General features: G+C 38.4%; 1 protein-coding gene across 4 annotated transcripts in view; it reads left to right on the top strand.

The window, feature by feature from the left end:
- Window positions 1–27,054, top strand: part of ASPSCR1 (ASPSCR1 tether for SLC2A4, UBX domain containing) — a 90,961-nt gene that overhangs the window by 32,680 nt on the left and 31,227 nt on the right. For all 4 annotated transcript variants that reach the window (XR_014491365.1, XR_014491366.1, XR_014491367.1 and 1 more), the window contains exons 5-12: window positions 9,976–10,033; window positions 11,029–11,102; window positions 11,691–12,117; window positions 19,607–19,746; window positions 22,415–22,496; window positions 23,180–23,246; window positions 26,449–26,511; window positions 26,738–26,790. Coding sequence is in view for 1 of the 4 variants with exons in the window: in XM_083353947.1 (XP_083210073.1) it covers window positions 9,976–10,033; window positions 11,029–11,102; window positions 11,691–12,117; window positions 19,607–19,746; window positions 22,415–22,496; window positions 23,180–23,246; window positions 26,449–26,511; window positions 26,738–26,790 (964 nt within the window). In the remaining 3 variants the exon portion in view is untranslated. The remainder of the gene's footprint in view (window positions 1–9,975; window positions 10,034–11,028; window positions 11,103–11,690; window positions 12,118–19,606; window positions 19,747–22,414; window positions 22,497–23,179; window positions 23,247–26,448; window positions 26,512–26,737; window positions 26,791–27,054) is intronic.

Raw genomic sequence — 27,054 nt, 5'->3', positions numbered from 1 at the left:
TATTATTATTATTATTATTTGTTTTAGTTTGATGTGTGTGTGTCTGTATGTGTGTAAAAAAAGATCGCTAGAATTGTGCCATTACAGTTCTTGAACTTTCTAACTTATAAAAACAAAAAATAAGTGGAATTTATTGAATTACTTTTAGGACACAAATATTAGGGTTGGCTTCAACTGTACCTTTTAAGGTGCTTTAGCAATTATTCACTATAATTTCACTCAGGCAATGTCATAATCAGTTAGTCAATGGACTATAAATATTTTACTTTTGTGTTTTTTTCTGTTAATGCAATCATCTATTTAGACTGACTCAGAATGGAAATGCAGTTCTCTAGAGGTATAGATGCTTAGTAATGGTTTACTTCTATACATTTTTGGAAACAATATCTTCAATAGTTTAGTGGTACTCAATAATTCTTCCCAATAATATTGGAAGTTTCAGGGTTTTTTTTAAAAAAAAAATTAAAGCGCCTGCATGATCATAATTTCTACAGTGTTTGAAAAGGAAAAAAAATCTGTAACATTTAGATAAAACAGTTGAGATATCCAGTTCAATAAAAAAACTGCATGGTTAGTGGGAAATATGTTTGTATTTTGTACACAGCTGTTTGTTTCAGCTGTGAAACACTCCCCTTTCTTCCTTTTGATCCTCTGTTCCTCCCCCTCATTGTTTCTTCCAACTGCCTAATATCTTCAAAAGAAAATGCTCTATCACTAAGACTTCAGTCTTTTGTCTTTTTTTAAAAATCTAGGTTCAGTTTTCCTAACCTAGCGGCAAATTGAAGCAATCTGCAGGTGTAAATGTCGTGCATGTGGGTGCAGCCTTAATAGCCCTTCATTTCCTCTTTCCGAAGGTTGTTGTGGATTTTTTTTTAACGAAACAAGAAAATGTATGAAATTCTGATGCCATCAAGTATGCTGCATCGAGTGAATCGTGACTGTTTTTAAAGAATATGTTACAGATTTCCTTCTTATCTATTTAACTATATTGTTAACAGTTCTTCTGGCGGTGAATATAATAAAACGGTTTTCTGTATAAAAAAATCTTAATAGGAATGAATTGTATAGATTCCTTGTTTCAATTATTGAAACAATAAAACTTAAGAAAGTAATATATAATATAAAATAGGTCTCATGTCTAGACACAGCTTTGCACTCATAGAAGGATTCTAACTCAGAAATACAGCATGCATTTTGAATATATAGACTTCTAGCTTTAAGCACTTCCGTTTAAAGAAAATAAAAAATACCAAGCCTTGATGATAGTTAATTTCTGAGACTTTCTGCTTTTGTCTAGGCCAGGGGTGTCAAACTCAATTTCATTGAGGGCCACATCAGCATTGTGGTTGCCCTCGGGGGGCCGGGTGGGTATGGCCAGGGTGGGCACGGCCTACTGGGTGGGCGCAGATGGAGTGCGTATGGCCTACTGGGTGGGCATAGCCAGCTCTACATCATTGCCATCAAAGGTGCCTATGGGGGCCTGGGCAGGAGTGGGACAGATCTGGGGGTCTCTGGCAGAAGGAGGGTCTCTGGGCCAGGGCCAAGGCAGCGGGGACCGTTCCCTCACTGTTTCCAGGATGGCTTCGGGGGCCACATGAAACCACTTCGCGGGCCGGATCTGGCCCCCGGGCCTTGTGTTTGACATGTCTGGTCTAGGCAATTACATGTATTTATCTGAGGAATTAATTGATGAATTTGGTACTTACTGAGGCATACAGGGAGTGCAGAATTATTAGGCAAATGAGTATTTTGACCACATCCTCTTTATGCATGTTGTCTTACTCCAAGCTGTATAGGCTCGAAAGCCTACTACCAATTAAGCATATTAGGTGATGTGCATCTCTGTAATGAGAAGGGGTGTGGTCTAATGACATCAACACCCTGTATCAGGTGTGCATAATTATTAGGCAACTTCCTTTCCTTTGGCAAAATGGGTCAAAAGAAGGACTTGACAGGCTCAGAAAAGTCAAAAATAGTGAGATATCTTGCAGAGGGATACAGCACTCTTAAAATTGCAAAGCTTCTGAAGCGTGATCATCGAACAATCAAGCGTTTCATTCAAAATAGTCAACAGGGTCGCAAGAAGCGTGTGGAGAAACCAAGGTGCAAAATAACTGCCCATGAACTGAGAAAAGTCAAGCGTGCAGCTGCCAAGATGCCACTTGCCACCAGTTTGGCCATATTTCAGAGCTGCAACATCACTGGAGTGCCCAAAAGCACAAGGTGTGCAATACTCAGAGACATGGCCAAGGTAAGAAAGGCTGAAAGACGACCACCACTGAACAAGACACACAAGCTGAAACGTCAAGACTGGGCCAAGAAATATCTCAAGACTGATTTTTCTAAGGTTTTATGGACTGATGAAATGAGAGTGAGTCTTGATGGGCCAGATGGATGGGCCCGTGGCTGGATTGGTAAAGGGCAGAGAGCTCCAGTCCGACTCAGACGCCAGCAAGGTGGAGGTGGAGTACTGGTTTGGGCTGGTATCATCAAAGATGAGCTTGTGGGGCCTTTTCGGGTTGAGGATGGAGTCAAGCTCAACTCCCAGTCCTACTGCCAGTTTCTGGAAGACACCTTCTTCAAGCAGTGGTACAGGAAGAAGTCTGCATCCTTCAAAAAAAACATGATTTTCATGCAGGACAATGCTCCATCACACGCGTCCAAGTACTCCACAGCGTGGCTGGCAAGAAAGGGTATAAAAGAAGGAAATCTAATGACATGGCCTCCTTGTTCACCTGATCTGAACCCCATTGAGAACCTGAGGTCCATCATCAAATGTGAGATTTACAAGGAGGGAAAACAGTACACCTCTCTGAACAGTGTCTGGGAGGCTGTGGTTGCTGCTGCACGCAATGTTGATGGTGAACAGATCAAAACACTGACAGAATCCATGGATGGCAGGCTTTTGAGTGTCCTTGCAAAGAAAGGTGGCTATATTGGTCACTGATTTGTTTTTGTTATGTTTTTGAATGTCAGAAATGTATATTTGTGAATGTTGAGATGTTATATTGGTTTCACTGGTAAAAATAAATAATTGAAATGGGTATATATTTGTTTTTTGTTAAGTTGCCTAATAATTATGCACAGTAATAGTCACCTGCACACACAGATATCCCCCTAAAATAGCTATAACTAACAACAAACTAAAAACTACTTCCAAAAATATTCAGCTTTGATATTAATGAGTTTTTTGGGTTCATTGAGAACATGGTTGTTGTTCAATAATAAAATTAATCCTCAAAAATACAACTTGCCTAATAATTCTGCACTCCCTGTATTTTCCCAACGTGTGCAATATCTGCTTTTGTTCTTCTGATGAATATTTTAAGTATTAAATAGAATTGGTTTTCTTGTACAGAAATTTGGCTTAACTCACCCAAGATACAGTAAATATTACAAAAGTACTAATTTCTCTTAATTCCTGAAACACCATTGGGCATTCATACTGTGTGAGATGGAAGAACTTTTGGATGACTTCTTTTTTTTAAAAAAATTGAGGGAATAGTAAAAAAAAGTTTTATGTGAGCTAGCTTAGTAACAGTTTGAACTCCTAGTTGCATTTTCACATTGTATAAGCTGGAATGCTTCTGTATTTCATGAAGTATCTGGCTAAATAGCTATTTCAGGATAGATTCTGGTAGGCACAACCATTTTGTCTGCCTGCTAGCTCTTCAACATCATTCTCTGACTGTCCCATATGGAGAATGTTGTTAGAGGTCTGTGCGTCTTCTTGGAGCAGAAGGGGATAAGTGTGGTCAACCCACTGGAATTTTCCCCCAGGTCCCTAGTGTCCATTTCTGCTAATTAGGTCTGAAGAAGGTCTGGAAGCTATTGTGAGCTGCTGCTGCTGCTCCTCCTCCAGCATGCTCTAGCCCTTACACAAGATGTTTACAGGCCCTGTCAGATCCCTACATGAGGGAATCTAATCTGCCTGCTGTTCTCCTTCTGAAAAACAGCACATCAAAGTAATGGCAGCCTGTTTGATGTGTCTGCTTGCCTCAGAGAATGCACGTAATGGATTAACAGTTGCTGGAGGAGGGGCGTGCTGGCTTCTAACCGTCCTTTGGGAATCTTTGTGTATGTTGTTTTTTGCAGACATTTGATCAGAGAGCACAGTCTTGGATAATAATGCCAGAGGTGTTGAAATTAAAAGAGCTGTCCCTTTTCTTGAAATTTATCTGCTAGATCATAGCTTTCTTAGTCTTGCCTGTGATCCTATCTTTTGCAAATAAGTTGGTTCCTGTTTATTGTGACTTTGGAGAAGTATGTCTTGAATATTTTCTTGTTACAGCCACCCTGAGGGCTCTGATCACCCACCTCTGCAGTTAGGTAGCTTGTAGAAAAAATGAATAAGCTTAACGTAAGGATAAGTGAGAATTGTAACCCTTTCAAAATAATTTTTTTAAATGTGCGTATTTCTCACAAACTGGAAAAGAACTTAGAAATAGGGAAACAAATTCAATGAAAGATAAATTGATCAGCATATTTAAGCAGAGAGCTTTGGTGCTTTTAAGAAGTTCAGGTTGGTATCCCTCTGCACTCCAAATATAATATTGGGACACTACATTAAAATTGGCATTTAGTAACAATAATATAGACATTGTCCCTAATCTGAAAACTGGAGATGGAGGAAGCAGAATAGCTATAGCAGTTTATGGTTCTGTAAGTCTTATAAGGAAGCAGGCCCTGGTTTTTGCCAATCATTCTTTAGAAGAACAATAGTAACCACAATTTCAAGAGCTTTAATTGGGCTAACGTTATTTAAAATACGCTTACCTCCCTTTCTGATTTACACTTTAATATGTTATTGATCACAGCATTCATGTCATGTTCTGAGTTAAGGATATACTTACTAGCATACTTGTTGACAGATTATGCTCTCAAGTTTCTGAATGATTATTTTTAATAATTTCTGCAGCAAAATTGTTTTGAGAAACTTTCTGTTTCCAGAACCAATAGTCTAGGGACTTGTCGTTCTGTGAGATTTCTCTAACATGCTCATGGACTGCAGAATTGATTAAGTAACTTAATACAAAATGTGGCAGGGTGAGCAATGAAGGGGGTCTCATTTTAATGCATGTAATCCCTCCACTTTGCAAGCTGCATTGATTACCAGTATGTTTCCAGGTGCAATTCAAGGTGCAGATGGTCACCTCGTGACTTGGGCCAGGGTACTTATGGGACCATCTTTCCTGAATTGTTTCTACTTGTGCCATCTAGACCAGCAGGAGGGGCACCTCTAGTCCCCATCAATTAGGGAATGTTTTTTGGCAGGACCCAGGAGTAGACTTTTTTCTCCCATGGCACTCATCCTCTGGAATATCCCTCTGGAGATCAGATTGAGGCCGATTTTGCTGTCCTTCTCCAAGGCCTTGGAGACTTGGTTCTGTGCTCAAGCCTGGGGCCCTGAGTGTGTGTGACAGAGCCAGTTTCCTGGTGGTGTCATCTGTATGATATTGTTTTCTGGTTTTCTTTCAGCTGCTATGTGTTGTATGACTTTTTTAAAATGTGGTTTTATTATTTTTAATGTTGCCCAAAATTGTGTATTTGAGGTGGCAGTCATATAAATCTAATAAATAAGTTTGTCCCTTAATACTGATGAACCCTTGCTTACCTTGACCAAGTACTTTCTGGATAATTTTATTTTTTTCTCTGTGTGGCAGAATTCATCTGTTAGGCCCAGCTTTCCCCTGCCTCCCAAACTGCAAACGTTTGCAAAAGGAAGGTATTTCTTTTTCTCTATCATAAATATAACATAAAGTGATTTAAACAATATTTTTCCATTAGGGTCATGAGTAAAAGAAGTCTGAAGGGCCACACATGTTGTCTTCAGTCTTGTAGAGAATTTCAACACAGTCCAAAAACTGTCTTTGGAATTAGCAGGAAATGAGATAAATGCACATATAAGCAAAAAGAGACAGAAGATATGCAAAATCTATTTACCCCAATTATTAGGCAAAGTAAGATGGCTTAATTATGCTGCAGATACTAGGAGATTAATAAGTGGCACTGATTTACAATATTGGCAGATAGGCTGTGTGCCATATGACTTGCTGTCTTCATGCACATTTAAAGATGATTTTTCATTTCCAGTGCTGACGTTTCGACTGCCAATCCGTTCAGCATCTTTATATGTGGAAAAAAAGTGGGAGTGCTATTTCAAAACATATTGGGCTGCTTCTGGCAGGAGAATAAAGAAATTCAACTTATGGTCATAATTGGAAGAAAAAACTATAAAGAAGGAGAATTTCCATTTGTAAGAGTCAGTAATAAGAGTTTACGTAAATTTTAAAATAATACTTTCATCTTTCCACAGTGTTTCTGTAAGTCTTTGGCAGGTATTGCCTTCTGGAAGGACCTACTATATTTTTAAGTTGGATACTTTCTGCTTGAATTGCTATAGAAAACTTGGATCTTAGAAGATTTGTTGTTCCACTATTTTTTATTATTTTATTTTGAGTTTTTTTCATCAAGTCACTTCAAATTCAGTTTTGCTAGATTTAAATTTTTGTTGTTTTTTCTTCCAGTCCTGAAAACTAACTATTGGTTTAGTGGTATTGGATATTTAATTGAAAACCTTTTATTTTTTTATAGATACTACATTGCTGGATCTTTTAATCTTTACCAAGTATCTAAAATCACATTATCTAAATGAACTGAAACACATCGAGTTCTGTTTAAAAAAGACCACAACCTACGGCTAATTCCTTCCTAATCAAGGATTAGCATTAAGTGTTCTGTGGATTTTAGATACTGTAGGTACCATAGTTTCCTTCCCAAGAATGCCTTCTGTGAAGAGAAATACAAAATGCATACTAATCTTAACATTATTTTAGAACTATTCATTCTGTAGTTCACATATATGACATATATTTTCCAAGAGAGGTAGACTTACTGTCTGAAATTTCCCCTTCCTTCCAAAACCATTCTTGGCTTATCTATAAAATTTGTGTCAAAATGCAGATACTGGCAAGTTAGTATTTATTTCCATGATATTCAAAATAGTTAAATGCTAATGTGTTCAAATTCTGTTGGTGTTAAGTCCAAAAGAGTAGAGACTAAAGAAAATCAATAATTTTAAAAGAAGATAGATCTGTGCTGTTATTTCTATAATTTGAACATAAATGCTCCATTGATAATTTGGACTATGATAAGTTTATTTCTGCTGTAGAGTTACTTTGTGCATATTGACTTATTTGGTAAGTAAAGAATAAGAGTAAAGACATCTGCTTGTTAACCCAGTTTCTGAATAAAAGCTAGCAATGGCAGTATAGGAAGCCCTTGTTCTCTTCAAGCCTGCAGTTGTGTATAATAGAATCTTGAATCTACCAGTATCAGTACTGAGAGATTTAGATCTGGAGCTCCAGAAAATGACTCCAAATTGGCAGTTATGGAAGGATGGATGGATGGAAGGAGGGAAGGAATGAAGGAAAGAAGATTCCTGGAAGATCAGAGAGTTGGAGGTCCAGTGCATACTTCTACGCATGTGCAAAATGACAGATGGCTCAGAACATGCACCCAAAATGGTAGATACACAAAACAAGTTAACACAGATAGTGATCTCATCTGAATTTACCAATTGAAGATATATGAAACCAAAGAGACTGCAGATAATGGTTCCCTGTATGTATAATAGTTTACATATAGATTTGAGCCAGCACTCATCTGCTTTATTGCTTCCTTATATTCTCTCATCTACTCTGGAATTCTTCAACTGTACTTATTTTGGTTGTTGTTGTTAAATAATTTGTGTTGGTTTACCACAAAGGTATAGGTCAGGGGTCGGCAACCTAAAAAAGAAAAAGAGCCACTGGGAACCGGTTCCATCACAAATTAAAAAAAGAGGGAGCCGCGTGCGTGTGTCCATGCACGCGCATGCGCAAAAAGGTTTTTTGCGCATGCGCGGACGCACGCGGCTGCCATTTTTAAAAAAATGAGATGGAACCGGTTCCCGGTTGCCCGATGGCGACGGCCCGTCTGCAAAGCTGCCGCTTTCGGCAGCTTTGCAGACGGGCCGTGGCAGCTTCCGCAAAGAGCGGCGCCCCTGCCCATTCCGAGAGGTGCGCGCGCACCTCTCCGAACGACCGGAGGTGCGCGCGTACCTCCGCGCGAATGGGCAGCGGTGCCGCTCTTTCAGGAAGCCCGCCGCGGCCCGTCTGTGAAGCTGCCGAAAGCGGCAGCTTAGCAAACGGGCCGCGGCAGCTTCCGCAAAGAGCGGCGCCCCTGCCCATTCCGAGAGGTGCGCGCGCACCTCTCCGAACGACCGGAGTTGCGCGCGCACCTCCCCAAACCTTTGGGGAGGTGCGCGCGTACCTCCGTGCGAAGGGGCAGCAGCGCCGCTCTTTCAGGAAGCTGCCGAAAGCGAAGGGGCAGCGGCGCCGCTCTTTCAGGAAGCTGCCGAAAGCGGCAGCTTCCTGAAAGAGCGGCACCGCACCTCCCCAAAGGTTTGGGGAGGTGCGCGCGCAACTCCGGTCGTTCGGAGAGGTGCGCGCGCACCTCTCGGAATGGGCAGGGGCGCCGCTCTTTGCGGAAGCTGCCGCGGCCCGTCTGCTAAGCTGCCGCTTTCGGCAGCTTCACAGACTGGCCGCGGCGGGCTTCCTGAAAGAGCGGCACCGCTGCCCATTCGCGCGGAGGTACGCGCGCACCTCTCCAAAGGTTTGGGGAGGTGCGCGCGCACCTCCGCCCATTCGGGGAGGTGCGCGTGCACCTCTCCAAACGGGCGGTGCCACTCTCCATTTGGAGAGGTGCGCGCGCACCACTGCCCGTTGGAAGAGGTGCGCGCGCACCGGGCGGCTGGGAGCCGCAAGAGACGGCTCAAAGAGCCGCATGCGGCTCCGGAGCCGCAGGTTGCCGACCTGTGGTATAGGTATTCTTCATGAATACGAAACAAAACCCATGACCTGTCAGTCAGAAGCTTATACAGAGATTGACAAAGTTCCTTCCTGTTTTATCCTGCTCCATGATATGCTCACTGACTAGTAGTCAGATTTTTTTCTTTTACCATAAGAACATTGGCCTGTTGATCAGGATTGATACTCATAAGGCCAAAAAACTCTCCAGCTATGGTCTTGCAGGCCTAGTCCAAATGGAGGTAGAGGACAAAGGGGATTGGATTTAAAAAAAAAGATGAAAAAGTTGGTCTTGTAGGAGATACTGTAAATTGGCCCATGTTAAAAAATACAGATACACATATAAGGTCTGTTGGTTGGGTGAAGCTTGCATGAAACTTGACATATCTCTTTCAAGTTCATCTGTAGCATTTCTTGACTCCCACAATCCTGTCAGCCAAGATTTTTTAATTTGTTTTATGCTTGTTCTTTGAAGAGATTACTATTCTTGTGTCAAAACCATAGCACTAAAGTTGCACCAGCCTGTCTTGGTGTTTCCTACAAGCCAAAATGGCCATAGAAGACAGAGCTCATTAACTAGACAGGAAGCATGTTTTAATGGCCAGTAGTAATTGGACATATGATTGCCAGCCTTCACATTGAAGTTACATAATTGTTTATATGCAATGAGTTAAGTTGGGAGAATGGAGAAAATATTGCTTCAATTGACTACAACTTCGGTCTGACTCTGTAGTGCAGGAGTGTCAAACTGCCGGCCCACAGGCCGGTTTCATCATACCAAAGCCACGCTCACCCCATTGCCGGCAATGCAAAAAGAGTCGCGATACATCATAACACGTCACATGACGTGGCGAGTTTGACACCCGTGCTGTAGTGGATTGGGATAAGAAAGAGATGAAGAACATATCTGAACTTTGCAAGGCCTTTTGTGCCACAGTAAGTAGAAGATGAGGACGAAACCATTGAGTATTAATATTGATAAGCTAGTCTGGACTTTCTATATAGTCTTTTCTCTGATAAGGCTTAGAAAATTCACAGACTTTACATTAGATTTGTTTGGGGACATTTGAAACCAGAACAGGATTTTCTTCAATATGGCATGCTTCATTTTTATGTTTCCTTGCAGGGAATATGTGGAACAGCAAAGTGAAGTCTTCCCTGTCTGTATTTACATGCGAGATGAAGTAAGTCAACAAACCCGCTTCTCCACCATTCCCCTTCATCTCCCACTGAAAATGACAAAATTACTCTGCATAGCTTTCCAATCTGGAAAACGCGTTCCTCCTTTTGACTCACTGAAGAAGGGAAATGGAAGAACTTAGTCTCTTCAAAGTTTGAAGTATTTTGTGGGGTGAGGGGAAAAAAAAACTCTGCTGGAACATAATCATGGGCTGCTTAGCTCAAGCCTTGGAGCCCATAAAATATACTCAATGATCTCTTTGAGTGTTTTTTCAAGTTCTTATAAAACTCAAGAATCACAACAGTGGTTACAGCTTAATAAATATTTGCTTTTTGCTTGTTTTGATCTCTGCAGGGTTTTTATTTTTGTTGAATGCTTTTATATGTCAGTACTTTAGAACCATTCATCACCTACCCTAGAATAAATGCCAACCTCTCCTTCCAGGTTCTGAACAGATCACCCTTATACTAGTCAGTGCTAGTTCTGCTATCCTGGAAGTGGAATACTGAAAGGGATGGGGAGGAGTGGATAGGCAAAATAAGTCTCTTTTATGCTTCCTCTGAGGAAAAACTTGTCATCATATAGCTAAATGCAATTGGGCATGTTTAAATTACTACTAAGATAGGAAGAACATAAACGTAATGAAATTGCTTAATTCCAAATTGGAGAACAGTTAATCAAGGCGGGTGGTAGATTTTAATATCTCCAGTTATATCTTGTTAGTTCTGCTATCTTAAGATTTCTTTAAATGTTAATTTCAAGAATGGAATGTGGGATTTTATTTCTATATTTAGAACTAACATAATTTTTTAAAAAATAATCCTTAACACTCTGAACAAGGATCAACAAGAATATAGATCTAGAAGCATTTAGAGGAAGAGTACATGAGACAGGTTGCTATATATTACTCATTGATACTTAAAAGTATTCAAATAACGTTTGAGTGAGTTGCCATTTCAAAACTCATAAAGCAGAACTGTATGGTTTTTCCTACTGTAGGTATCTGGGAAAACGGCTTTGGAGAAGACAAGTCTGAAGTCGCTCGGTCTGACTGGAGGCAATGCCATTATCAGGTTGTGAAGAGCATTATTTCCATTTTTTTCCTTTCCCTTTTTGTTTTTTCTTTCTTTTCTTTTTGCCCAAGGGATAAATTTATTTTGGGGGAGTGAGTAGAATAGCAAGTAGGCCTTCCCCAAGTCATTATAGAACGGTGTCATTAACACATATTCCTTATTTAGCTACCGCATTTTGCAATTAGATATCTGTGTTTTGCAATTAGACACCTGTGCCAGTTAAGGTTATCTGAACTGTCTTCAAGAATACTGCCAAAAAGAGTTAAATTCTCTGTTCTCCATGAATTGCCCTTTAAGACCGTAAATTTTAACACTTTATCAAACTTAAACTTCATTAAATTTGGCAGAGTATTTTTGATTTATGGTTGGAAACTATGGCATGTTAGTATCTCAGTGTGTTGTTCCTTTTTTTGGTTACGGATCTGTGTGAGAAATGCTTCATTTGTTACTGGAAAAGAAACCTGAATCCCACTTCCCAATAATATATTGGCCACATATTTCTGTACTTTTTGACTGAAGAGGAAAATAATTTCTCCAGTCTACGTATACATACTTGCGCCCTCTTTTTCATGACTCTTGTTTTAATAGAGTGAACACAAAGAAGGCAGTTTCCTCTGACAATGCAGAAGTTGGGAGCAATGAAATTCTTTCTAAAGAAGTAACAGAAGGGCCAGCTTCTACAGAAGAGCCAAAGGCTGTGTCTTTTCCACACCTGCCTGCCTTTCCAAGCTCATCCTGCTCAAGTGAGGCTGCATTTACCAACCAATGTACCGATAAGCAGAACTGGAGTAAAGGATCTCAGGATAATTCAGAGGAGCTTCGTCCTCCTTCAGAGCTTATGCCTACCTCATTTGTCCCATTCATGTGCAGTGGTCAGCACCTGGGTGGTGGCTCTCCCACACCAATGCTATCTCCAGTACTGACAAACCAACCAAGTTCTCTGTCCAGTCCTGGAGGGCCTTCCAAGCCAAAGAAGTCAAAGAACAGTCAAGAGAAACTAAAGGCGGAAAAAGAGGTAGCGATTTAGTTTGCTTGCTTCCCCTTCTTTGGGAGGGGAAAGTTCTCTAGGCCTGTTCTCCTTAAGAGATGGAGAAGATATGTTGACTTTGGATTTTTTTACTGTCATTGTTCTCCTTTGAAACAAAAATAAGACTTGATTTAGCAAACCTTCTAGCCTTTATTGTTGAAAATTTTTTAACCTCCTTAAACCACAGGAGTTTTATTGGTGCAAAAAATAATAATAATCACAATCTATAAGTAAATCAGGAGGAAGAGAAAGAAAAGGTGGCATTGAAGCCTCCCGAAATTAGGATTGATTTGCAGTGGTTATTATAATGCCCCAAGATGAATTTTGTTCCTCGTATAGTTAAGAATGTTACATTTCCTTTGGATATCTTTCTGCCATGGAGTTCCTGAAGTTTTATTTTCCCCTCCACTCATATAAAAATGAATAAAGAAAGTGATTAGTAAGAGAATGATAAAATATTTAGGACAATTGAAAATGTGTTAATATATTCTGCCAAATTTAGATAAAACTATGTCATATTCCCTGAAATAACTAAACCTTAATTTATTTTATATGATTTATTTATATTTTTTGTGATAGCAAACAGATTCGTAGGTGAGTGGTAATGCTCTTGAACGCTTCAAACTGGATGACTCAAATCATTCATAATCTTTTGTTTTAATTTTCTAGAGCACTCATCTTGTTAGGTCTAAGACAGTTCTTCATGAATGCTGTGCTACTTCTTTATTAGGAGCTGGACAAAAAACATCATTTAATCTTTCTACGTACGATTGACGTGTTCAGTTCTGATACTAGATTGAGACATGGATGCACCCTCTTACATTGTTTTGCCTCTAGCCAAGGGAACCCCTGTGACAACCTTGACCAAAGTCCTGACGTTGCCAAAATCATAGACTACTTAAGAATTGCTCTTGGAGCCTGCCTTCCCAGACCCAGTTGACTGCTGTCTTTAGAGTGACTTGCAGGTTCTGCTGGAGTCTTACCTCCTTCCTATTAAACAGCATGTGACTTTGACTGCTGCTTTCAGAGTCTTTGATCTTGGGTGCCTTTGCTGCTGATTGATTACGTTGCACTCCCTCCTCCATTCCTTCCATTCCCTTCTCTTGCTCTCATCAACAGCCCTAGAATGGGGCTGGCCGCATGGCATCTGCTTTTTGTCCCTTTTTAGTCCGGAGGGGGAGAAGGGGGAAAACAAAACAAAACAAAACAAATTATTTTTAAACATCAAAGGTCCATTTTAGCAAAAGAATCTTCCCATTAATGTTGTGCCTGTGTGTGGGTTTTTCTTTTTTAATTTGATGGAAGAAGCTGGATAAAATCTGTGCCGGCATCCCTCCACTTCTGGGCTAGGACTGGTTCACAGACAAGCTATGTTTTGACTTTGATGTCAAAACATTAATTGTTAGAAGGTAGCTTCACTCCCTTTTCCCCTAGACATCAGAGAATTTTGCAATGCGGGAGGTTTTAGTCTTATCCGGCATATTTTTTTGGAAGTTGTAGCAGGCCCCTCACCTTTTAATTGGGCAGCACAGTAACATTTAGGTGGGTAATAGATAGCTTTGAGTGGCTTAACCACAGCACTATAATAATCCTCTAGTTGAAGATTCCGTCATAGGTTGAGTTTGGAAATCAATACCAAAATAGGTGAAAAAGACTAGTATGTTTATGTTTATATTTCCTTTAACTGCCTCGTGCTGTAATTCCTGGAATGGAAGAACTGTCTAGTTCAAAGAATTATCCATCTAATCATTCTGTCACCCAGTCCGTGCTATATGTGGCTTGTCCTCCTCCTTTGGAATCTTGTAATTGCTTCTAAGAACTGTTGTGGAAACTGAACTATTATTCATCAGTCTGTAGCTCCATATCTGAAACAGAGTGCTGGTCTGGCAATTGACCTAGTTAGTATTGGTGGTCTACTAGAAAATCTTTGCGTACAAGAGGACCAGTGCTTTTGTCTTGAGTGTTGGGCAGTAATCCCTAGCCAAGTGGGAGTTGCCAGTGTCTTGGGTTTATTTAATAGTAGAGAGGAATGTGTTGCATTGTTTTCATCCTCAAGTCAATTACTTGTTTCTAGACATAGCCCTTCTGGAGTTTACTTCAGATTTTGGAAATCGTTGCTGTTAAGAGGAGAGTTAAAAGTTTAATGCTTTCTGTTTCTATCACAAGCTACATTCTGTGTCAATTACCATTTGAAAGTTATAGGCAATATTTCTCAGGATAATTATATTTATGTGATACAAAATTCAGTTTTCCAGGCATATAACTTTTATAACAAATTTTACGTAGGGCATAGAAGACCAGTTTGAAGAGGAAAAAGAGAACATAAAATAAACTGGCTATATGAATGAGGTAACTGCCTCTGAAGCTGAAATTTCACCCTCATGGTTAATTTTTTAAGCTAAGCATTCCTTTGTGTTAATTGCTATATTTGCTGTTTCTTGTGAGTTCCTTACTTTACCTACTTTAGTTTGCTACTCTTTGCTATTGTTATAATAAATAAAAAATATCTAGTGGAATATAGTTGATAGTATTTAGGTTCTGGATTAATTATTTGGTCTTATGGGGACTCCATCAGAAGTTGTGTGAAATTTATTTATCAAGCATTAATAGAAATAGTTAGGGGCTCTCATGCAGTCCCCTAACATCCCTATGACCACCCGTTGTCCATTCTGTTCTGATAATTAGAAATAGTGACCCTCAACCCCATTTCTATTTAATGGGGCTGAGTGACAAATTACTCAGATTTGCGAAGTTGTCAACTCTCTTTCTTCTAATCCAGGAGGAGGAGGAGGAATCCATGATTCTCATTTCAGGACAATTGCTCATGTACACGGCAGCCCAGCCTCTAAAGAGCTCGAGTTAGGCGACAGTAGTCATTGTGAAAGGACAGATTGGCAGCTCGTGGGTACTCCTTGTGCTTTATGCCCAGGGAAAGCTACAATCAGGCTCCTTCACCCTCTAGTTAGACCTGACTCTCTTCAACTTTCTAAAAGTAGCTGAGGGTCCACCCACGCAACCTCACTCTTTTAACTTTCCAAATTACCCTCCGGTGCCCACAAATAGAGGAAATCTTGCCTTGTAATTTGTGTTGTCTCTACTGATAATTGAGAGAGGCTCCTTCTATTCCCAGAGGGCTTGTTCAGGGCGGGAGGGGTAGCGGTGCTGGAGAGAAGTCAGGATGATAGGACGGTAGATGGGTGGGAAGGCGAGCAAAAACAGGGTATGCTAGAGAAATCAAGATGTGGGGGTATGGGTGACTAAAAATAGGAATATCCAAGTTCATGGAGTCTGGGGCCAGGCCAGGCAGATCATTAATGGTCAAAGATGCTAGTTTTCAAAGCAGCCTATTAACCGTACAGACCAAGTGGTGCCATCGCTTTATAGCTCTGGATTCGTAATGTGTCAGCCAAGTTCCATTGCACAGTATTTAGTTTATCAGAGCTAGCAAAACCTAGCCCATGCGTAAGAAAGTTTTATGCACAGAATGGAAACTTTATTTCTCATAGAGCGCAGTTTCATTTAGTAGATTTTATTGTGTAACTACATCAGTGTGTGCATTTTAGTCAGTCACTGACTAAAAGAAGCAGTCTTTTCTTCTTTCTAGCCACTTCTATACAGTAATTTCTATAATGTTTAGTCTTTCCTGAGTCTAGATTTTCTACAGCAGGTTTATCTATCTGATTGACATCTTTCCATGGGTAAATCTACGTTTACACAAGAATAAGTGATACATAGTTCCAGGCCATATTGAGATACATTTGCTAAGTTTTTAATAATAATAATAATAATAATAATAATAATAATAATAATAATAATAATAATAATAATAATAATAATTATTATTATTATTATTATTATTATTATTATTATTATTATTAATAATAATAATAATAATAAAGATTACAGTACTGTACAGCAAATAACTGTTGAAAATGAAATTTACTAATTTGATTCCAAACTATTCATTAAGAATAAGATTTTTAAAAAACCAAAAAGAACAAACTAAAGATAAAATAAAAAAGGGAAAAGAAAAAAAATGCATATATATATAATAGTGATATAAAAACAAAAAAAGTTTCATTGCTATAATATATTTCTTTGAATGTATTGCATCTCCAATATAAGAAGAATAAAAAGTAACCAATCTTTTTGAAAAGTGCAGTACTGTTTTTAAATGTGAAACTAATATAGGTTTTACATTGAAAGAACTACCCTGGATATTTCCTAAAATTGAACATCGTTTTTTCTTAGTTCCAAATAGCTCGTTCATTATCCAATTTTATTTTAATCTTTTAAAATTGTTGATAATATTAGTTGCTGCTTGATTTCCATAAAAAGCCTTTTCTAGTTTATTTTAAACAACTGATTTGGCCGCTAAAGCACCCAAATCAAACAACTTAATAAATGAACTGTATGTATTATTGTTTGGATGATGTAGTTATTTATATTCATTTTACAATCTTTCAAAGGTTTTAAAACTATTAATAATAAATGCTTAGAAGTAACTAGCAATCAATGTTTTCCAATAAAAAGTTCTTCCTTCCATTTTTAAATAACCTGCCTAACTTACATAGGATTACTAAATCCAGGCTATAAAACTTCAGCTAATCACTAGATGACACCAGAAAGTTCCAGCTAAGGCATGGTGGCTCTTTGTTTACGGAACTAATTCGAGTTTAAAGGGTTTTTTATAATATGGATATAAAAAGTAATGTTTTTAACCCCTAGAATCAGAACTTCTTTGCCTGAGAAAGGTAGTATATCTCTAACATAGATTATTGAAAAGTTTTAAGATACAATTTTCCTTTAAAAAACCCCCCTTCCCCCTCCCTCCTCCCCCCCTACCTCCCCCCCTCCCCCCCTCCCTCCTCCCCCCCCTACCTCCCCCCCTCCCTCCTCCCCCCCCTACCTCCCCCCCTCCCCCCCCGACTTCCCAGAGCTAAATACAAGGTATATATATATATAAAAAAGCAAACATAAACAACCATATACTAACAACTATAAATTCTAAAATCCATCACTCTCTAGCTTATATAGGATAAAACAAACCTTAGCAATATTAAATATATATAACAAACTAAAATAAAAAAAGAAACACTCTCTAGCTTATATAGGATAAAACAAACCTTAATAGTATTAAATATATATTAAAAACAAAAAAAAAGGAAAAAAAACCCCAAGATAGAAAGAGAAAAAGAAAAAGAAAAAAAAGAGTTATTCAAATACTACATAATACTTCTCAACCCTATACTTATCCTAAATAGACTCCATCCATTTTGTCCATTCCATGATATAACGTTCTTACAGATAATCTTTCAAATTAACCAAGATCTTCGCCACCTCAACCAAATCAGAAAACTTTAAAGTCAACTCTTCTATAATCGGCCGTTCCTCTTCCAGTGCCACATCTATAATTATTCCAAACAAAAAAAAAAGATTGCGAACAAAACTTTAACCTCCATTTGAGAATTTTCTGTATATTCCACCAAACTTTAATCCAAAAAACCTCACCCTTTCCACAAAACCACCACATATAAAAATATATTGCGTCTACACCCAAACCTTTTCCCACCTCCCATACTTGACTATAAATACGTCATAGAAATTCCATAGACTTCTGCAAATCCTGCTATTTTCTCTTCTTAGATCGTTTTGCAGCAGCACGCGTCACCCTCTGTTCTATAGGATCATCCGACGAAGTTATATCTTGATCTCCTCCAACACCGTTGTCTTCTATCTGACCATCTTCGGCCTCTTGATGCACTCCTTCTCCAGATCCCTTTTCAGCTTCCAGAAGTGTTAATGGCGTTGCATTTAAAACATTATTGTAGAAATCACGCACTTGCATCACAGTAACCAGACGGTACCTTTTACCTTCGTGCGTCACCATCAACCCAACTGGGATCTCCCATCTGAACCTTATATCTCGTTGCTTGAGCTCTTGCACCAGAAATGTAAAATCCTTCCTTCTCCTTAAAATCTTTGGAGGAATTTCTTTTAAGACCAAAACTTCTTGATTAGCAATCACAACTTTAGTATCATAAGCAGCTCGTATAACTTCATCTCTAGTTTCCCTTTTTGCAAAATATACCACCACATCTCTAGGCAACTTTCTCTGTCCAGCAATCCATGAATTCACACGAAACACTTTATCCATGCCTCCTTTTATTTCAGATGCTGGCTGTTTCAATACTACTTCGAAAGCCTCAGAAACCAGCTGCTTTAGATCTTCCTTAATATTCTCCTTTAAGCCTCTAATTCTAATGGCAAACTGCATCTGGTAATATTGAGCAAGACTCAGTTCCTTTTCCATTTTATCTTCATTCTCCAATACTTTTGCTTCTAATATAGCATTCTTTTGAGTCAAATCTTCTAGCTTTTCCTCCAATTCTTCCAAACAACGAGCCACTTTACACACTGAAGACAAGATGTCTACCTTCATCACTCTGAACTTCTGTTCCATCCTCTCCTCCATTCTCTCCTCCAATTTCTCCAATTTCTCCTCCATCTGTGCAAATCTATCATTAATTGATTCCAAAATTACCTGGGTGTGTTTTTCAAGAGCATCTTGTAAGTCCTTTGATGTCAATACATCAGGAGGATGCAGCGCCTGCAGTAATGATTGTTGCACCGGAGAAGTTCCAGCACTCCGAAGAGTTTTAGGGGGTGGTTTAGCCGCCATCTTTTACCAATTATGACGCACTTTCACTTCAGATTTATAATCCAAAAAAGTCCATCAAGCTGGAGAGTAAAATATAATAATCCTCTTCACCTTTTCCTCTTGTATCGCTCTGCCTGCTCCTTTAATCCATAGTCATTCCTTCAGGCAGGGGTGGTCGCAGACGCCTGGCTCTGCTCCAAGAAATCAGGAGCAGAGGCGCTGGCCAGCTGGGAGCATCCCAGGCTACGGGGGAGTTCAATCCTTCAGCCGCCCAAGCCATAAGCTCAGGCGGCCCTGGAGAACTCTACCCCTACCTGGGAGCTCACCCCCTCCTCTTCTCCCGAGGAGGGGGCTTCAAATTCGCCCAAACAGCTGATCGGCGCTGTTTCGGGCGAAAATAACTCAGCTGAGCCGCGGGCAGCCCGGGGAGGCTGTCTTCGGCGCCGCGCCGCCACCGGAAGTCTCTAACATAGATTAAAGATTGTAGTCAAACATGAATTCTGAGGATGGTGCTGTTTTTATATAATGTATACTCTGTGAAGATTAGGATAGAGTTTACATTAGGAAAAATCATGGCATAGTCAGTTATGAAGTTATGTAGTAAACAGAAAAATTTAAATATATTGCTCAGAAATGTTGGTGGGGTTACCACAAAACTCATTTTTTTCTAAGTGCAAAGATTATATTCCTTGTGCTGTGTGGGGTTACCACAAAACTCATTTTTTTCTAAGTGCAAAGATTATATTCCTTGTGCTGTGTGGATTCTGTGCCTTGATGGATTCAAGCACCAAGTTTTAATTTATATTCACTGTACAGCATTTGGAGCGAGAGCCAATTGTATGCCATCCTGATCTTCAAGAGCCATTGGAGTCTGATTCACAAGATCTTCCTGATGAGTTCTTTGAGGTTACAGTAGATGATGTGAGAAAACGTTTGGCCCAGCTCCAGAATGAAAGGTAAATTTATTTTTCACTAGTAGTTAAGTAATAATCTTTTATGGCCAATGTGTATATAATATAGATTTGTTTCTCTGATTCTGACAGAATCCTAAACAATGAATATGCTCAGGATTTGCTTCCCAGTTATACTTAATGTTCTTTATATTCTTGGAAATTTTTCTTGTAGTCTTCTAGTTGTATGCTCACCTGCCTAGGGAGATTTCGCTAAGTACTAACTTTGTAGGAAGAGAGCTATATTAGTTAGTCTATGATAGCAAAAAAATTCCCTCAGACCAAGTCTAATAGCACCTATTTCGATTAACAAACTGTATTAAAAGGCATAAGCTTTATGAGTCACACTTATTTCATCAAAGGCATAGAATACCTAGACTGATGTAGGATTTAACTTGGGGTGGAGGGAAGGGAATACAGGTCAGTTATGTAAATTGCAGGTTACATATGAGACAGTTTTCCAAAATGAAAAACAAGGCTTTAACAGCACCATTTAGCAAGAGTTTCTGGACTTGCATTTAAAAGTTTCAAGTAATCTAAAAAAAACCTCAACTACAACCATTATTGTTTATTGAGAAGATACTTGTATTCTGTCATACAAAAAATACACTTGTTAATAACATAAAATTAGTTAGAAAATGTACTACCAGATTCCCTCTAATGCTAGAGAATCTAGTTCATAATTTAACATTGATGCAGTATTTTCTTAAACATGATTGTTGAGACATTAAAGTACCATGTACTTCAAAGAAAGTATGAATGTAGACTCAGCAGTAGCAGATAAATCCACTTCTATACTGTAAGTACCTTATTTAGACTTTAATTTCCTTTGTAATTTGTAACTTGACTTTTTAAGTAGAAAAGTTTTCTTAGCCACACACATTTCTGTCTCTAAGACTTGGCAAATATATGTGGATGGCAATTTCTGGTTCTTGCAGTGCTGAAGATTCTTTGGACTAGGATTTTCTTAGTTCTTATTACTTTCCAGGAATACCAGCCAATTCATCTAGGTCACAAAATTGCTTGGAAGTGTTTTTACACTGTCATCTGCTTAGATGCATCTGTTATAAACACTGGAAAAAGGATGGATGAATGGTGAACAAAGCTCATGGTTTCTTTGTTTATATCACAATGAACGCATTTAGTTCCCTTTGATCATAGAGCAAGTCTTCACAAGTGTTAATCCAAAAAGCAAGTCTGAGCTACTTTTAAGTCACAATATCTGTGTCCTCTGAATTGTGATATTACTGATTTGAAATCTGGAGTCTTCATCTGCAGGTAAAAGAATCCAGAAAGTACCCATATAATGGGACTATATACAGGGAAGAAATGTCACAGGAAACAGAGGTTGTCCAATTGTTGATAGATGCAGCAGATTATAGAGAATTCCTGGAGAATATTTAAAATAATACAATACTTCACATTGTATATTGATGATTACATCAGGTGCCCCATTGAAAGTAGTGATTAGGATATTACATCGGCACCAGCAAAACCTCTGTCCAAGTTCAACCTCAGTTGCAAAAAGGCAGTGGGTAACCTGAGATGCTTGTGGATAAAAGTGGGAGCAGAGGATGTTTAGTATACTACCATGAGCTCCTGAACAAAAAGTGAGCTAAATAAATAACATAGAATGAAAGTAATTGTGTTAATATGAGCAAAGACAGCGTGCTAAATTACAGAAGATATAGTTCTATTGTTTTCTTCTGGCTTTTCAAAATCATTTATTAAAACTCTGTAAGCACACCGGCTATTGACGCTTTTTAAATATTCATATGCTTTATAGACTGGTTTTCTTTCACTCTTCTGTAAAACCTGATAGGGTATAAATTAATTTCTATAAATATGTCTATAAGAAACCTTCCCAAACTGGTCACTTTCTAAATGCACAGGCCTAAATTCTCAAATATTTCAGCCGCGACCCTGCTGGCTGGAATTTTGAGTTAAGGAAGTAGCCCTCTGGAGGACTTCTGACTGAGAAGAGTTGCAAGGTTGTATTTATTAAGCTCACTGTCAGTTCTCCATTGATAATAAATACTTTTACCTGTTTTGAATCAATATTTTAAATGCCAAATTAATTATGTCTGCCTTTTTGTTGATTTTGTTCCATTATATGTAAAATTAAATTTATCTTTTTATTGACATTTTTCCTTTATAGGTTGATACAAAGATGGATAAATTGTGTATAAATCATACTGATCTGTACAATAATTTTCTAAAATAAGACAACAGAGATTCAACTTTTATTGCAATTCCAACTTTTGTGATATATCCTCAGGGAGAAAAATGATAAGGATATATATGTCTGTTGCAAATGGTATATTATTCTTAATTAAAACAAATTCTGCAATGCATTATGACAGTCTAAGTTTGTTATTAATCAAGATACTGATGCAGTCATTACTTACAGAGCATAGGTATGCTATATAAAAATATGGTTATTTCCAGTATTTCAAAATTAATTGTCTGATATCTATTTAGGAAAAATGGAACAACAGGTTTTTGTTAAAATGACTTTGTGCAGGTTTTGCAGGATTCAAGTTGCGTCTGTCTTTTGAAGAATCTAAGCTTTAGTGTGCTAGGGAACTTTTATACACAGAAGTTGATGATAGCAAAAGGATCGTGTCAGAATGAATGAACCTATGGCAGTCTGCTAAGTCTTGTCTCTTCTCAGGAGGAGTTTAGAAGAAGCTCCCTTGATGACAAAGGCACAGCGAGAAGCTCAAACAAAGGGAAAGTTAGAGCGTTATCCAAAGGTAAACTTTTTTTTTGTGTGATCATGAATTTTCCACATAATTAGAAATAAAGAGGTGTTGGTGACCGAAAGGAATATAGAAGTAGTAAATAATCTGTGGGCTTGATAAAAAAATCCTCCACTACTGTTTTTGCTTCTTTTTACATGAATTGGAAGAACTGGAATACTCATTGAATAGCAGTAAGTGTTGTCTTGTTTTAGGATTCCCCATGAAATAACTTTTAAAGCAGGGCAGAGGACAGATTTCTTGCATGTTTTATTCTGCATGTTCTTTGTTCTTTTGGTGTGAGATACAAGAGTTTTATTGCTCAAATGAAGTGAGAATACTTAGCATTTATACAATACTTTTAAAGCACAACCTTCTAGATCAAATCCAGAAATTACCTAATTAATTTCTAGTGAGGATAAGATTTGAATTTTCCTGCCATCTCTGCCACTTCAGCTGAACATGGCTTTCCCTGAGTGCTTTTTATGTTGCAGTTTGTTTTAAAACATCTGTGTGGGTCAGTTTCCACCATTCTAAAAAGGCTTGAAAACTACATGTATAGTCTCACCAAGCTATATTGCCCATTCATGGAAAGAAGCAAGTTTTTGAAAATGGGCCGGTATTATTCAAACGAGCAGGAAGCTAGCCTAATGTTTCTGTTTACGTGAGTAGATGCCTGATTCTTTTCCTTCAACTAGGTGGTATTACGCGTTTACTTCCCAGATCGCCACATTCTGCAAGGTTTCTTTCACCCTAGCGAAACAGGTAGGAGTACATCTATCTCCCATCTACGGCTTTATATAAATAAGCAAACTGAAAAAAAGGACAACAGTGCCTTGCTATCAAGCTAATGTTTGTGACTTAACAAGATTTACACATCTCTAGCTGCTTTATTTTACTGCTATTTTAAAAGTTTGTTGTATGGAAAACTGAGTCATATGGGAGATAGCTGAGATTGTTTTCTAAACAGAATGTGTTTCCTACAACTGCCTGCTGGCTTCTTTTTCAGACCACTTACCACGGCATTACTCATGCCCAGATGAGCCCATTGAACAAACAGGGTGTTGGTCTAGCATAGTTTCAGCCAGAGCCCAAAAAAGAGTTGGAAAGAATTTGAATCAACCACTCTGCTTCAATATGCTGGGGGTCAAGAGGAAAGCTAGAGTCCTTGCACCTTTAAATAGCAAAATCTAGGACTTTCTAACTGCAAAGTAGGATACGCACCCAAAGAAATGTCTCTTTTCCCCATTGAATGTTTAATCCCTCCCAGGCCTGAACCGTGATAATATTCTTTACTTGATTGGACTCAAAAATACCTCTAATATAGCAGATGGAGACTACCACAGAGTTGTGGTCTTTCAAGTATCCTGTGCCCTTTATAGGTGACAACAGCTGGATTTGCACATGCCAGCCTATTGGGAATTAGTACAGTTTGTGTAGCAAAGCTAAAATGCCATAATTGCCCACAGGATATGCTCCATTCTGATCAACTTCATTTTTCTGGCTATTCTTCAAAGGCAGCCTCAGGCACAGCTTGTTTCCTGATCTATTCAGTAGTCTGTTGTGGAGGTGACTATGAATGTCCATGTGCAGGTACAATTGGTTTGCAACACAAAGCTTTCTCAGTTCTTCCATAATCCAGGAGGAAGAGGAAAGGGCACAATATGTACAAAGGCCCAGCTGCCTTTTCATTTCAAGCAGTAACTAAGGCTTAAGTTGAACTATGCATAAAGCCTTCAGGGATCATCCCAAGCTCCTTCCAGAGCCTAGGAAGTTCATCACGCTCCCCCCCCCCCCCCGAGTAACCAGAAAGTGGTCTGACCTTGGCAGGAAAGTTATGATAATTTCCCTCCAATTCAGATCACACAAACAGTGCCCCAACAGGAAGACAAGGTTCAAAGTATAACCATAATTATGTGTTGGGCATAATTAGGCATGGTCAGGTCCACTGCTACTATAGCATCCATGAATGCCCTCAGAGAAGGCAGCTTCAAATCCTTCAAACCTATAAGGTTGTGGAACTTCACTGTTGATCTGACCACTGAGTCAAAGAACTCAGAGACTTTACTGCACAGCAAGGATTCTGGTACCTGATCCTAGATGTTAACTTGGAAAATAGTCTAATGCCTGGTAATCTGTGGCATAATGCTTCTAACTGCCACCAGAATACCATGAATACTCTTCTGCTGAGGCTACACCTGAAACCCAGCCAGGCACGTTTCCAAGGGGGCAATCTCTTCCTTCATGCCCAACCGGCTTATACATGCCAGATCAGCCCTCTCATCCATGATTAAATGACAAATGAGGAAGGCTTTATTACAAACAGACCTGACATTTGTGAGCAGCAGTTGAAAGTCCATGCCTCTGGAGATTTGGCCAGAGTCTGAAGCTAAGCATACGGCGCTGGAATGTGGAACTCGTACCAAACACCAAATCTATGTTCACTGAAAATGGCCCGCCCTCTTTCTCCTGCTGTATCTTCCTCTATTACTCTAGTGATTTTCCTGCCTCCTCTTAAACCCCTTAAACCCCACTTGCTGACCTTCCCAAGCCTATTGTGAGTAGGTAATTTTAATGTTTCTGCTTTCTTATATCAGCATGTTGAGTTGGGCTAGGTGGAAAGTATCAGATAGGAGATCCAGCTTAGAATCATAGAATTGGAAGGAAATCTAGAGAATCCATCCTAATCCTATGCAAATTTACTGCTATAGCATTATTAATGAATGATTATCAGTTCTTTGCTTGTAAATGTCTAACAATGAAATCCACCAGCCTCTGACACTGTCAATCCTCGTGTCTGACAGTTTATACCACCAACTTCTCTTACTATAAAGATTATATAGAGGGCTTATCTGGAGATTTAACTGGATCTCCAATTCTTATATGTGCAGATTTGGGAGAACATAAATATACAGCACTGCATCTTTACTGTATTACTTACTCTTTGCTTTTGAATGGTTTGGTTGTTACCTCCACTTAGAAATAGCCATGTTCTTTGTATCATCTCTCATTACCATCATGGCAGTACCCAGTGTCTGCTAGTAAATGTTTTCCTTAGATATTCCTCAGGTAAGCAGTGCTGCTTCAACTGTTTTTTTAAAAAATATTTAATTAATTTTCTAGTTTTACAATCAAGTACTTAATAGACAATGTGTTGTCTGGGTCCATTAGTAATTCAGTGGTATATATTAATTTATTCAATCTAGATCCAATATTGCACCATCAAATGTTTCCTCTCTTCTTCCAATAGTACTTGTTTTCCCACGCTAGACAAATACAATTCTTATTGTTATTAGTAAATATACAATTCAATATCAACATCTTTGTTACATTTTTCTCATAATATCAATAATATCAGTTTTAGATAACTCTTCTAACCAAAACATATCTTAATTGGATTTGCACTTAATATCCATATGTTCAATCAGTATCCTGTTTTTGCTTTTTCATTTTAATTTCCCATCAGTGTTCAAAATGTCTCTATTGTTTATAATTTCAAAGTAAGTTATATTTGGGTAACCAAAAGCTTCCCTTATTCAAACTTCTTGCTTCAATGGTTTTTGAAGGCAAGAGATCTTGTTATTATAAGACAGAAACCATACAAAAAACCCTTATCACTTTGGGATAGACAGATGTTCTGGAAGAGTTTGTGTAAATAAACCAATTTTAATTCTTGCCTGCAAGAATAGAATTTTTATAGTTGAAAGATAACTAACATTTCACCAGCCAGTCTTCTAAGGATGGAGAAGGAGATTTTAAATATAGAAGCAAAATGTTCCACATGAATGCTGGAATCAAAGGATGAACTCAATAAAGATGGTGGTAATTTAAAGTTTCTGCTTTCTACTGCGTCAGTCTTTGAGATAAGACTAAGTTGGTATTCTCTTTAAAATATACCATCAAAGGGAATGGTGCTCATAATGTATGTGCAGCTCATACTAAACTTTTTTTTTGCTTTATTTAACAGTTGGTGCTCTGAGAGCCTTTGTGAAAAGTCTCCTTGCAAATTCAGAAATACCATTTTATTTGTGTAAGTTCAGATTTATGTTTTATAATTTTTACAGATAACATTCTGGGTCTGTTGCTACTATTGATTTGGAGAAAATTATTTTTACAAGCCATAAATTGTATTTATATATAAGGTAGTGAGACATATATAAGGTAGTGAGACAAACTTTCACTGTGCCTAGATCTTTCCTAAACCACCTTTGTTTCCTTCATTTTGTTTCCTAATGAAATTATTCTTTTTATTGTAGTTATTACACCACCCAGATCCATTCTGAGTGACGATGGCTTGACTCTTTTTCAGGTAGTAGTTATATAACTCATTCATTTTTTAAAATTATAAAATAATTTTGTTTTTTAAGATCAGCAATGATGACTTTTGTATATCTTTATCAAATGAAGAACAGTTGAAATGACTTGATTTCTTGTGCTAGAATTTCTTGAAATGCTTCTTGCTTTGCATATAGGTGATTCTATCAATAGTTCTTTTATTCTAAATTTTGAAAATATGTCTTACCAGACCTCCAATACCTGGTAATGAGTGGAATAATGGTTTGTTGATAAAAGA

Source organism: Vipera ursinii, assembly GCF_947247035.1.
Source record: "Vipera ursinii genome assembly, chromosome: 2".
Lineage (NCBI taxonomy): Eukaryota > Metazoa > Chordata > Lepidosauria > Squamata > Viperidae > Vipera > Vipera ursinii.
This window is presented reverse-complemented; position numbering and strand designations above follow the sequence as displayed.